Genomic DNA, 13,745 nt, shown 5'->3' with positions numbered 1-13,745 from the left:
GCTCTTCATCAGGAAAGCTCAATGTCGACTGTCTGGCTGCGCTTTTCTGGAACTGCAGTTTTTAACTCTGATTTCTAGCATCTGTAGTCCTCACTTACTCATTGCTTGCAGATGGCAACAAAGGAGTATATTGAAAAGTTTAAATGTCACCAATTACAGTGCCAACTTTAAATCCAAAAGTACTTAAGCACAGCTTCAAAAGTTTCAAGTCTCAGAGAAATAAAATGTCCAGCATTACTGATATAAAAGTTCAGTCCAACAGACCATGCTGGCACCTCAGTTCTGACTTCTGCTTTGATAAATGGTGGAAAGGTTTTGAGTCATGACAATAACACCTGAGCCATATTATTGCACAATGACCCAGACCTTCCCATTTGGCTGCACACAAGTTGACTCTTTAAATGACATGCCAATTTAAAGGAGTCCTGCACACCAGCAAATCATACTTTTCAAAAACAAAATGGAAGGGATGTTGATCAGAAGGTAAATCACTCCCTGCACAATACCGAGCGTTTGATCTTAAGAAGCTACAGTACTTGCAGGCTTCTCTTTGAAATCTGTTATCACCAATTTTCTCAACAAATCAGTCTTTGACCCCTACTGACATTGCAAACCTTTACCCTGCCAACCTTACTTTTCATTCTCAAGTCTTTGGAAGTGTTGTTGCTTCCCAAATTCATTTACATGTTTGAATTTCCCCAGTCAGGTTTGCATGTTTATCATGGCACAGAAACCGTTCTTATCCTTGTTACATGACATCCTACGTGAATGTAACATACCCTTGACCTGTCTGCAGTCTTTGACACTATTGACCACGCCATGCTCCATCAATAATCCTCCAGCTTTATCTACCAACCAGGTATTCTAAATTAGTCTAGTCCCATTTGACAGCATTTGGCTTTTCCTTACCACCTTTCTTAAATAGTAACACCATGTTAGCCAACTGCCAGTCTCCCGGTACCTCAATGTGACTATTAATGATAGAAATATCTCAGCAAGGGGCCTAGCGATCACTTCCCCAGCTTCCCACAGAGTTCTAGGGTACACTTGATCATGTCCTGGAGATTTGTCCATCTTTCTGCATTTTAAGACATCCAGCACCACCACCTCTGCAATATGGACATTTTTCAAGAAGTCACCATCTATTTCCCCGCATTTTATATCTTCCATGTCTTTCTACACAGTAAACACTGAGGCAAAATACTTGTTTCGCATCGTCCCTATCTCTTGCTGTTCCACACAGGCTGCCTTGGTGATCTTTGAGGGGCCCTATTCTCTCCCTTTATTTGTCCTTAATGTATTTATAGAATCCCTTTATATTCTCCTTAGCCCTATTTGCCAAAGCTATCTCATATCCCCTTTTCTGCCCTCCTGATTTCCCTCCTCTAAGGAATCTCTTGAAACTTGACATACCTCTCATTACATTAGGACTAGTGTCAGTACCAGAAACTTGGCTGGTGGTGCTATATTCCTCTAAGAGTCCATCACCCCTGACACTTTCCAGAACTGCATATTTGTTTGAGATGGGGATTTTCACGGCAGAATCCTGTACTACCTCCCTCTTCTCCTCCCTCTCTCTTTATACTTTTAAAATTTAATCAAGAGACAGATCTCAAAAAAACTTATAATCAAAGAAGAATCCACTCTTCTCACTATTGTAGATTTACATAAAACAGCAAGGTTACACTTAAAAACCACACACTTCCCTGCTCCCATGCTGTGAGCTCCTCCACATCGGTTCCTTCAAGGTCAGCTATGAATTTCACTGTTAATTTTTCTTCGATGCACTGTGATATCCAAAGTTCCTTTAACTCAAACAGCAAAGGCAGTAGCTGTGCAGATTCACTACTGTGTCAGACAGCAGTGTAGGTTTCTTTTTCGTTCGATTCACTGACCATGTGTTCACTGCCTTTATCTTTCTTCCTCCTTTTAAAGTGCCATTCTTTTGATTATTTTTCCCCCGAAGTTCCAAACCAATGCAACAGCTCATGAAACAGTAAGTACTGCTTCTGGAGCTCTTACAGCCACTGTTTTTTCCCCATCCTCCATCCAGGATTGCCCCAGTTTAATATTGCTGCATCTCCCAATTTGCAGTAGATTTTAAGTTAGTCATGTCTGTTCAGGCCATTTCGAGCTTCAATGATAATCCCTGGGATACACTTTTTATCTACACACCCCACCCTTAAACTTAAACAAATAAACCCTACTTACTTCAACCAAATTGTTGTGGTTCTGTTCGCCGAGCTGGAAGTTTTTGCTGCAAAACTTCCAGCTCGGCGAACAGAACCACAACAACGGACACCCGCGCTACAAATCTTCAACCAGACTTTCAACCAAATTCTTATTACATCTGAATTAGATACAAACAACTGAACAAGGAGCTGGAGTTGGCAGTTCAGTTTCTCAAGTTTACATATGACATGGCTGATCTGATTGTAGTCTCAAATCTATGTTCCTGCCTTTCACGTCTTGCTCAACAAGATTGGATGCTGCCTGACCTGCTGTGCTTTAACCAGCAACACATGTTCAACAAGAGTCCATCTACCTTTGCCTTAAAAATATTCAGGGACTCTGCTTCCATTGCCTTCTCAGGAAGAGAATTCCAAAGAGAGACAACCTTCTGAAAGAAAAACTTATACCTCATCTCTGTTTTAAAAGGGTGATCCCTGAATTTGAAACAGCGACTCTAGTTTTCTAGACGGTCAGGTTAGAGGAAACAGCCTCTCTACATCTAATATGTAAAGATCTCCCAGGATCTTGTGTTTGAATCTTACTGTTCTAAACTCCAATGGTTACAGCCCTACTCTGTCCAACTTTTCCTCTGAAGACATCTCACTCATTCCAGGTATTAGTCTGGTCAATCTTTGTTGAACTGCTTCCAACGTATTTAAATCCTTCTTTAAGTATGGTGACCAATACTCTGCAATACACAGAATTCTGTGTTATGATCGAGCCCTCCACTATCACCTGATGAAGGGGCATCGCTCCGAAAGCTAGTGTACTTCCAATTAAACCTGTTGGACTATAACCTGGTGTGTGTGATTTTTAACTTTATCCAAATATGTAGTCTCTGAACACTGCCTTACTGTTTTCTCCTTAATCAATTTTAACAGTCTCTCATTTCAATGCCCAAAAGCTAATTCAAATCGGCTGAATTTGGTTGATTCATTTGCTGCATCTCTGATCACAGAAAGTACAAACGGAATTCCCTTATCCCAATCATCTGGATAGTCTTGACTATAAGCCCTCAACCTGGTCTTTAATATCTGATGCTACCTTTTAGCACTCCCTGCAACTCTGAATGGTTTGCAGTAGGCTTGAATTGTTTCATTCCTAAGCTGTCCGTAACTTCCTTGATTAATTTTGATGTAAGGTTTGACCCTTTTAAAGTTTGTATCTCTGTGGGTAGTCTGTATCTAGTGAAAAAATTGAGTAATTCCTCTACAATCCTTTTAGCTGTGATATTGCATATGAAATGGCCTCTGGAAATGTAGTGGACGCATCCATTATTGTTAACAAATAAGGATTCCCACTTTTTGTTTTAGGTAGTGGTTCTATACAATCAATTAAGTGTTGTAAAGAGATCTTCAAATGCTGGAATAGGTTATTAAAGGTGCAGGTTTTATTACTGCCTGTGGTTTTCCAATTACATGACATGTCTGGCAAAATGCAACTACATCCTTGTGCAGTCCAGGCCAGTAAAAATGTTTTTGTATTTTTGGTGGAGCTTTTTGCACTCCTAAGTCACCCCCCCAACTGATAGTTCGTGCACCACTTGCAACATTTCCTTTCCATAACCCACTGGCGATATGACTTGATAAATTTCTGCCCATTTCACATCTGCCTGAATATGCGATGGTTTACATTTCCTCATTAAGGCATCATTACTACGATAGTAACATTCAGGGATACATTCGGATTCTTTTTCTGTGTATGCTTTTTGATGTAATTGCTCTAAATTTTCATCATTCTGCTGTAACCCAGTGAATTTATCTGAGTTAAAGATGTCTACATTGTCATCTATTTGCTGCTGGTTTATGTTAACCATCTGATCAAACAGGGTCTCTGCTAATTCTGCTTCACCTTGCTTAGCCATACTCTTTGATCTCTCTTGTTTCAACTGATGACTTTGTGACCTCATTACCACACAGTCAGGAAAAACCCCAGGATATGTGTCCTGCAATAAGTTCAGTTGCCTGAGTTTCCTCTGGCTTTTCAATCACAATAGGTAACACACCTACGTGTGAACCAGCTATATCGTTAGCAAGGACAAATTGTATTCCTGGAGCTCCGAGTTTGTCTCGTACTCCTACCCTGGCTTCTCTACTCTTCACTGGACACTCTCTAACCTGACTTTACATAATTGAGTGCTTCTTGTCTCACTGAATTCCTGTTACTAGCACCTTTTCTGGCAATAGTCCTTCTTTCCTATATCTGGCTTCCTAGTGCTTTTCCAAACCCACCAACACTGATTTCATGTAGCCTGCTTGATTGCAGTGAAAACACTGGAGCTTTTTAACTTTTTCTTTCCCCTTCAAGAGTTTCCTTTTATCCCTATGTAAAAGTATCCTTATGATCTTTACCAAGACCCACCTTTCCCTTTCCATGTGAGGATTTATCTTTCCCAATTTCTATCCCTCATTGATTGACATTAATTTTGGAAGCCAAACTTTGATTTATGGATTAACTCAATTTAGTCAGCCATTTCAGCTGCTAATCTTCCCATTTTAACTCTGCTCTTCCACGAGTTCTCACTATATCAGGAAGTGAATTTTTGAATGCCTCCAAAATAATCCTCTCTGTAACAGCAGCATAGGTTTGCTGTATTTTTAATGCCCTTATCCACCTATCAAAATTACTTTGTTTGATCCTTTAAAATTCAAGGTAGATTTGACCAAAGTCCATGCTTAGATTCCTGAAATGTTGTCTGTAGATTTCTGGAACAAGCTGATATGCATCTGAGATGGTTTTCTTCACCTTATACGCCTCAGATACCCCTCTGATAGTGATGCAAATACCTCACTTGCTCTACCTAAAAGTTTTGTTTGGTTCAATAAACCCACATGGTCACTGGCCACCGCATTTGTTTAGCCACCTTTTTCAAATGAAATGAAAAAGACTTACAAATCCTTCTCAACAAATTTTAGGCAATCCATGAATATAGTTAAACAGTTTCTCACTAGGCCTTTGGCTACCATGCGTTTGCTCATCCTTACTCTCTCCATCTCTAAGCTTACCTTCAACCTTCATCTCCATCCTTCAAAGTTGACTTTCCTGTCTTAAGTGCCAATTTCTGAAGTTCAACCTCCCTTTCTTCCTTTCCCCCCTCTCCTTTTCTCTCTTTCTCCCTTTTTCTTTTTGTTCTGCTAAAGTGATGCATTCTTTTTCTCTTTCCTCTGCTTTTAACCATAATGCAAATTGTTTTTGTTCTGTTGTTCTTTCCATGTCTTTTGCCTCTAACTCGAGCTGCTTCATTTTCAATTGAATTTTAGCCATCTCTAAAGATGGTGACTTCTTTACCTGTTGCTCCTGGCCTTTCACAGGAACATGGTTTAAGAAGATCTGGCACTCCCTCCTTAACCAACCTCCAACCAGGTTGTACATTCTGGTGCAGCAAATTTAAATGCTGAGCTATTGCTATAATTATCTCTCTTTTGCCTCATGGCAGAAGACAGCTCCAACCCCAGCTTGGCCTTAAACACCTTTTGCAAAACCTCCTAAGTCACTTCTTCCACCCCTACAAAACTCTAGGTGACTGAAAGGGCCATTGTTATCCCAAACACTGTTTAAACCAAGTTCAACACCCAGAACAAAAGACACTAATGTCTACCACTCACTGCCTTTGAGTCCAGCAACCTTAATCCGAAATCGGAACGATGGAACAAATTCGGATGAGCTGCCAGTCTGCTATGGACCAGCCCAGACCCCCTCAAAATATTTCAAGAAAGTAGCCTTTTTCTGCAGAAAATTCGCTTGACCATCAGAGTTACAACAATTCTTTTCAAACAATTTATTTCCTGAATGGGGTTTCCATATTTCCATTTTATGAAGTAAGCTATGAAGTAAGCTTCTGAGCAGTACTTGAGCCTGGGTTGTCTGGCCCAGAGGAATGGACACGACCACTGCACCACAAGAGTTCTCACATCGTAATATAAACTTCTTTTTTTGTGGTTGCTAAATTGGGCTGCTAAAGATTGAAACCAGCAAGATTTCTTCTACATGAGTACAAATCAGAGTCAGTGTTGATCGAAAAGTAGCAATACAATGCAAACCAATTTGTACCACTATAAATATTTGTATACTTCTTGTGAGGGCACATTTAAGTTTCTGAAAAATTGAGTCTTCTCTTCTGCCAAATCATTGCTAAGCATTTTTGATACCTAAATGATAGATGAATTACTATCTTTAAGACCTAATGAACAAGTAACTCTCTTTGGACAATTGTGCTTATTAGTGTATAATGAACTTGAAGCTTAAACAGTAGACTGAACCTATTAAGTTACTTTTTTAGTAGAGTTACACGTCATGTTGTAATGTATGTGTCTGGATTGAATTGTAAAGCGAGTAGTATAGGTAAATTTAAAAATTATTTTTTGTTTGAAAGAACCAGAGTAGGTAATGCAATGTTTACTCAACACCATTTTTAGTTCACCATTTATATCTATTGCATGTTTTATTTCATTACCTTCATGTGTTGTGCTACACAAGTGGGTTGTAGAGTTTTATTCATAAATAATTAGTTTCAATTTCTTGTATAGCTGAAGGTAGGAGAAATGAAGCAAAACAAACGAGATCCATTTTAAGTTCTCAACCCAAAGAAAAAAAACCATCTTCTGAGATCTCAGAATTCACTCAATCTGGAAATGAATAACATCACAATTTAGACCTCAAATTTGAGGATCAGCAGTCAAGTCCTAAGCTAACTGCTATTGTGTAATTTAGGCATATTTTGATGATAACAGCTAAAAAGTTGAAATAGCGCTTGTTTTGCAAAGATTGACTGGATAACTTACTTTGTACCCTGTTTGGAGGTCAAAACATTGTACGTATCCAAACGGTAATTCATTAAAATAGAACAAATCTGAAACAAAAACAAATTGCTGGAGAAGCCCAGCAGGGGTCTCACGGAACTTGAGGAAAAAACAGTTAATGTTTCCATTCCAGTGGAAGACTGAAGAAGAAAGGTCACTGGACTTGAAACATTAACTGTTTTCTCTCCACTAATGCAGGAGACCTGTGTTGCTCCAAAAATTCAGTTTTTGGTCGTTCGTTATTGTGTTTTAAAATAAATTTTTCACAAATGTCTCCCACGATTTCAGAAATTGTTTACATAGCTGTGTTTGTCAAATAATGTTTCTTCAGTTAGTTATGCATCTCCGGCTTTGGCCTCGAGTTACTATTGATAACAGGATTTTGGAATACTGTATGACTGCAAGCCATTTGCATCATTAGAACAATTATTATTACATATAGTTCTAATGTTTTACTGTGCTCATCGATGGTAGTTAAATCGTGAATTAGCAAAACAGGGATTGCTACTGGAATTCAGTTATGCACAAATAACAAAAAAGACTTAACTAAACATTCAGATTTCATGAATTCTGCATTCGTGGTTGGTGCATTGTAGGTAAAAAGCAGACGTGCCCGTACTGTAATGAGAAGGTGGACCTTAAAAGAATGCTGAGTAATCCGTATCCTTTAAAAATTAGTTCATAAAGTTTCTGGTGAATTGTTTAATATAACTTGTAAACACCTGCACAGTTTTTTATTTATAATTTTATGCAATGGTTTTAATTTTAGTAAACCTGCTCAAAAAAAGGCGCATCTATGTCTGTCACAAAATACAGTAATGACATGCTGTAAAACATCTCAGAAATATAGGTCCATCTCATTAGTATTAGCTTCCATAAGATCATGAAAGACAACTCGATTGTACATGAAAGTTTTTGAAATGCCGTTTTTAAGGTGACTGTAGACGGTGACCTTAGGACATGTATTAGCTGTATCTCCGCTCCCCATTAGCAACCCAACTCACAATAGTATTTGGGAACAATTTTGTCAACTTGATAAATAGCACTATCAGCTGTAATTGGCAAAAATACCATGTGGATCTGTCTCCAATGAGATATTTTGTTCTACTAACTGATTTAGATCTGTAATCTGTCTCTCACATCAGCCTTCATTACTTCAAAGGCAAGTTAATGACAAAGCAAGCGACTTCTGAACTCTTTGATTACTTGTAATGAGAATTATATAATTGCAGGTGATATTTTGCGCAAAAATCTGTAGATGTATAACAGATTTCTTTTGGGAACTTAAAAGACAAATTCTGAGTCAATACATTGGATGCAAAATCTTAATTAACATCTGAAATATTAATCTATATTTTCTCTTTCAGGTTCTAATAGATCAGTATATTTCAGCTACTGGTACTTAGGCATAGAATCCTTACGTTGTGGAAACTGGCCATTTGGCCCATTGGGTCCACACTGATTCTCTGAAGTGCATCCCACCCAGACCCACTTCATCCATGTAGCCCTGCATTTCCCATTGCTAACCCAACTAGCCTGCTCATCTTTGGACTGTGGGAGCAAACCAGAGCACCTGATATACCCACAATGCCATTAGGAGCTTTGACCCAGGGACAGTGATATATTTCCAAGTCAGGACGGTGAGTGACACGGAGGGGAACATATTGGGGAAACCATGTCTACAATTTTCTCTCCAAGACTCTTACTACCTGACTTGGAAATATATCACTGTTCCCTCAGGGTCACTGGACCAAAATCCTGCAACTCTGTTCCTACTGGTATTGTGGGTGTACCTAAATGGGCAGCAGCAGTCACAAAGGCAGCTCATCACCAACTTCACCAGGACCACGAGAGATGAGCAATAAATGCTGTCTCAGCCAGTGATGTTCGCATCCAACAAAGAGTCCTGCTAGCAATACAGTTTGCTAAGACATGTTTTGCTTTTTGTTAGGGTTTTGGGACAAACCGGACAATGGAATTAAGACCACAGCCAAATCATCCATTATCTCATTGATTAGCAGAGCAGATAAAAAGGACTTACTCCTCCTGAGTCCTATGTTTCTATGATTCCTATTTGATTTGCCAACATGAGGAAGTTGAGAGGTGACCTTACAGAAATTTATAAAATAATGAGGGGTATAGATAGCGTTAATAGTATTTGTGTTTTCCCTAGAATGGGGGATTTCAACACTAGGGGGCACATTTTTAACATGAGATTTAAAAAAGACATGAGGTATTGTTTTTTACAATGAGGATGGTTTGCATGTGGAATGAACTTCCTGAGGAAATGGTGGATGTGGATAAAATTACAATGTTTAAAAGACATTTGGATAAGTACGTAAATAGGAAAGGTTTGGAGGGATATGGGCCAGGAGCAGGCAGGTGGGACTAGTTTAGTTTGGGATTATGTTTGTCATGGACTGATTGGACTAAAGAGTCTGTTTCCATGCTGTATGACACTGTATGCATTTATTTGGTTCTGGTCTTTCTTACATGGAAGAAAGAAATACAATCCATTACAAATGTTGCAATGGTGTTACAATTTGCAGGTTTACTAAGATACAAAATTTAAAATAAGTTGCTTATTATTTGGTTTTTAACCCACTTCCTACTTATGATGCCCTTCTGTTAAAGCAAGCTTTCCTGGCAATTGACTTTGACATGGAGTCCTCTTATCTTGTCTTTCTCCTTTCAATTGCAAAGTTAACAGTGCTGATTTCCTTTTGTTTACTTGATATTATCATCTTCTCCTTGAAGTTATATTTTCTAAGCACAAGGTGTCAGAGTGTTCCTGGTTTGTAAAATGCTTTGCAATTCCATCAATTTTCTTTTCAATCTTGACCAGGTTATGGGTATTAATTTTACAAAGTAGTGATCCACCCCACAGTACTTCGCAGTGTTTTCTTAAAGCTATATTTTCCACTGATTTCTCGACTATCATATAGTAGTACTTTCTTCAGCTCCCACCAGCTATTGCTGTTGTAGATCATTCTAACAGTTGATGTGCACATACACATTTTTCAATCTCCCCAAATATTATTGTAGAATCATTAAAAGCTATAGTATAGGAAGAAAATATTTAGTTCATTTTAAATATTTGAAAAAAAATTACACATACTGTTTTACTGCTGCCTTTTTATTTTTTTCCCTGTAATTTCCTCAAGTATCTGTTCAACTCCATTTTAAAAATTATTTATGGAATCTGCTTTCTGCAGGTATTCCGTTTCAGCATTTGAGATTCTGACAACTTCCTCCCCAAACATATTTTGGTTGATTTTAATGTCGTAATTTGAGAGAGGGAATAGGTTTTTTCTGTCTAATCAATGAAAACCTCATATCGTGTTGAGAATCTGAGGTTATATTTTCTCCTTCTGTTCCACAGAAGAATATCCTAATTTTCCAACATCTTCTCATTCCTGAAGTCCCTGGTCAAACCTCTGCATGTTTTAAGGCATTTTATATTGATTCTGAACATTACATTTTTGATTAAACACTTCTGCCAAATTATGTTTAGATGCAGACACTTTAATGTTAATATTAGCTCAAGTTTCAACAATTTTAATAAATCTTTAGTAGTCACATACTGTTTCTTGACATTACTGTACTAATTTAACCATTTATACTTCTAAGTATCTTAAGAACAAGGATGGGAACCATTTCAATTGATTATTTGAGAGAAAAATGGTCTTTTGCATAGAGCATTTTCAATTTGTGCATTTAAAATTGAATATCTGAATGTATATGAACAGTAGAAATAGAAGCATGAATTGCTGATATAATAGAGTTAATTGACAGTAAATGTTCACATCTCCAAAAAAGTTGCTTTCAATGTGAGAGCTGCTGAAGCAGCTCTTGTCATAATTTCACTATTCAGTTTTAACCAACGTTGTTTTAAGTGTATACAAAATGTTTTCGTTAACTTTAACTTCAGGTGGGAGCGCACACATGTTTTATATGGCCAGCTATTAGATTGGCTGCGTTATCTAGTTGCATGGCAGCCTGTAATTATTGGAGTTGTACAAGGTATTAACTATGTATTGGGTCTAGAATAAGAAGCTACCAATTTTTCTGGCACATGCATTATAAATAAACCATTTTAAATTATGTATATTCTAGAAAATGTTTACTCTGAATTTGTCATTTAGAATTGCATAACTACAACATGTTTTGTTGGTACCTCAATGACTGATTATGGTGATTATGCTGTCACTTAACTAACATGCAATAATGTGCATTATTTTTAAATAAGTAATGTCAAATTTTGTAAAAGGGAGCCCTCAGTTCTTTCACAGACAGATTGTGTTTCCTTACGAAAATGTTGAAAAAAATTAATGCATTCAAAGTTTGGGAGAAGATTTGTAGCTCAGGTGCTCGTTGTTGTGGTTCTGTGTACAGTTGTGTAAAAAATCCCATGCAAGGACTGCACAAAACACTACATAGGACAAACAGGAAGACAACTAACAATCCGCATCCACGAACACCAACTAACCACAAAACGACATGACCAGCTATCCTTAGTAGCCACACACGCAGATGACAAGCAACATGAGTTCGACTGGGACAACACTACTATTATAGGAGAAGCCAAACAGAGAACAGCCAGGGAATTCGTAAAGGCATGGCACTCATCCACAGATTCAATCAATAAGCACATCGACCTGGACCCAATATACCGACAACTGCAGCGGACAGCTGGAACTGACAACCGGAAGCAGCAGAGGCAAACCACTATAAATGCTGGAGGAAATATCACAGAAGCGCTTCACAGGAGGCTCCCAAGCACTGAGGATGTCACCTAGACAGGGGACGAAACATCTGCAACACAAATTCCCAGCTCGGCGAACAGAATCACAACAGCATGGATGCATTGTTGATCACCACTTATGATGCTGATTTGGAAATTGTAATTACTATTTCAAAGAAAATTTGACCATGAGCGTCTCTATATAATAGTTTATTAAACATAGAATGAAATTTGTACTTTTTGTTATGTCACCATTAAGTAATATTTTGGAAAAAGTGTTCTGGTTTCATTGGCTTTATGAATCAGTAGAATTTGATTCATGCCCCATAGTGATTTATTTTTCTGGTACTTAATGTTGAGAACTAATGAAGTATTGAGTTGTGTTTTTGCTTCTATGTTTATTCTCTAAGATGTCATTTATTTAGTTGTTCAGCTGATAATAAATGCAATATGACTTGTTTATTACTATGCATATATTATTTTAAATCTTATACTTTTGGTATTTGTATTTGCAAATTTTATTCACCTGAAACGTGACACTTTATCCATCTTAATGCAGTTTAAAAGTAATAACTTGGATGAAATTTGATTTGGAGCCTAATGTTACTGTTTTCTGATATGTTAATTCTGAAAACTGCTTTACAATGTGGAGTATGAATAATATTTAGAAATGTTTAGATGTGCCCTTACAAATATGTACATCATTTTTATTAATTTACAAATATTATCTAAACCATGAACGATGTAAATCAAAATAATTATTGAGCCTGGAAATCAAAGATAAATGAATCAATAAGTTTAAATTATGACTAAATGGTGTATTCTGCAGTAAACCTACGTTTTATATGTTTGATGGGCAAAATATGAATTGAAAATTGGCTTTAGACATTCATAGCTGGGAGAAAAGGTTCAAAAAGCAGTTATATTGAACTTGAAAAGCTAACTGTTTTTCTTTGTGGTTGCTGTTCGTCCTACTGAGTTTCTTCAGCACTTTATTTTTATTTGTGGGGGAAGAAAATCTATCTTTGTTTCTGTAACTGGGATTTGTCAGAACACAAAACTGCCCTAATTTATCCATGGTTTGATGGAATGGCTGATTTTTAGTGATTGATTTAATTCTGAAAGTTGGTGGTCACATTTGTTTAATGAGAAAAAATGATTTGAAGTGTTAGGATGTGCAGGTTTGGATAATGAGGGCAGTCAACAAAATTATTAATCTATGAATGAGGCAGCAGGATATGTGGGGTAAAAGATAATCTTGGAAGTCTAGTCAAGACATTTTTAAAATTAGCTCATGTGATGATAGAGGTATTGGGCTGCCTTCTTGAACTGCTGTCCTTTTGGGGGCTGAGTACATCAATCCTAGCCCTAATTCTGTTCAGGAATTTTAATCCAGTAATAGAGAGGATATGATAGTATACTTACAGTGGTATCTGTGACTTAAAGGTGTAAATATTTAAACTGGCAGATGGGATGCTCATCAAACTTGCTACTATATCCTGGAGAGTGCTGAGCTTTCTGAATGTTATTGGAGTTGCAAATATCCAGGCAATTGGAGAGTAAGCTAAAGCTTCCATAGTCTTATCACAGTGAGATGACTGGTGGTGGCTTAACCTGAGGGTCACCATGCCTCTGGCAGGTAAGAGTCCTTCATGGTAACTTCAGCAGTGTAGGAATTGAACTCAAGCTGTTGCTGTTACCCAGTACTGCAAAGCAGCCAACTGAGTTTTAGTGTCCTAACTTCTAGCATCATAGAGAGGTACATCTCAGAAACCGACCTTTGGTCCAACTTGTCCATGATGACCAGATATCCTAACCTAGTCTCATCCCACCTGCCAGCATATGGCCCATATCCCTCTTAAACCCTTCCTATTCATATACCCATCCAGATATCTTTTAAAATCTGTAATTGTACCAGCCTCCACCACTTCCTCTAGTAGTTCATTCCATATATGTACCACCCTCTGTGT

General features: G+C 37.7%; 1 protein-coding gene across 1 annotated transcript in view; it reads left to right on the top strand.

Moving 5' to 3' along the window:
* The window catches only part of LOC132820771 (RING finger protein 175-like), a 60,279-nt gene extending 47,984 nt beyond the window's left edge, over window positions 1-12,295 (top strand). The window contains exons 8-9 of the mRNA XM_060833067.1: window positions 7,590-7,691; window positions 10,963-12,295. Coding sequence (XP_060689050.1) covers window positions 7,590-7,691; window positions 10,963-11,083 — 223 coding nt within the window. The 3' untranslated portion in view covers window positions 11,084-12,295. The remainder of the gene's footprint in view (window positions 1-7,589; window positions 7,692-10,962) is intronic.
* Window positions 12,296-13,745: the final 1,450 nt, after the last annotated feature.

This window comes from Hemiscyllium ocellatum, chromosome 1, assembly GCF_020745735.1.
Source record: "Hemiscyllium ocellatum isolate sHemOce1 chromosome 1, sHemOce1.pat.X.cur, whole genome shotgun sequence".
Lineage (NCBI taxonomy): Eukaryota > Metazoa > Chordata > Chondrichthyes > Orectolobiformes > Hemiscylliidae > Hemiscyllium > Hemiscyllium ocellatum.
The sequence above is the reverse complement of the archived record's forward strand: the minus strand, read 5'-3'. Positions and strand labels throughout refer to the sequence as shown.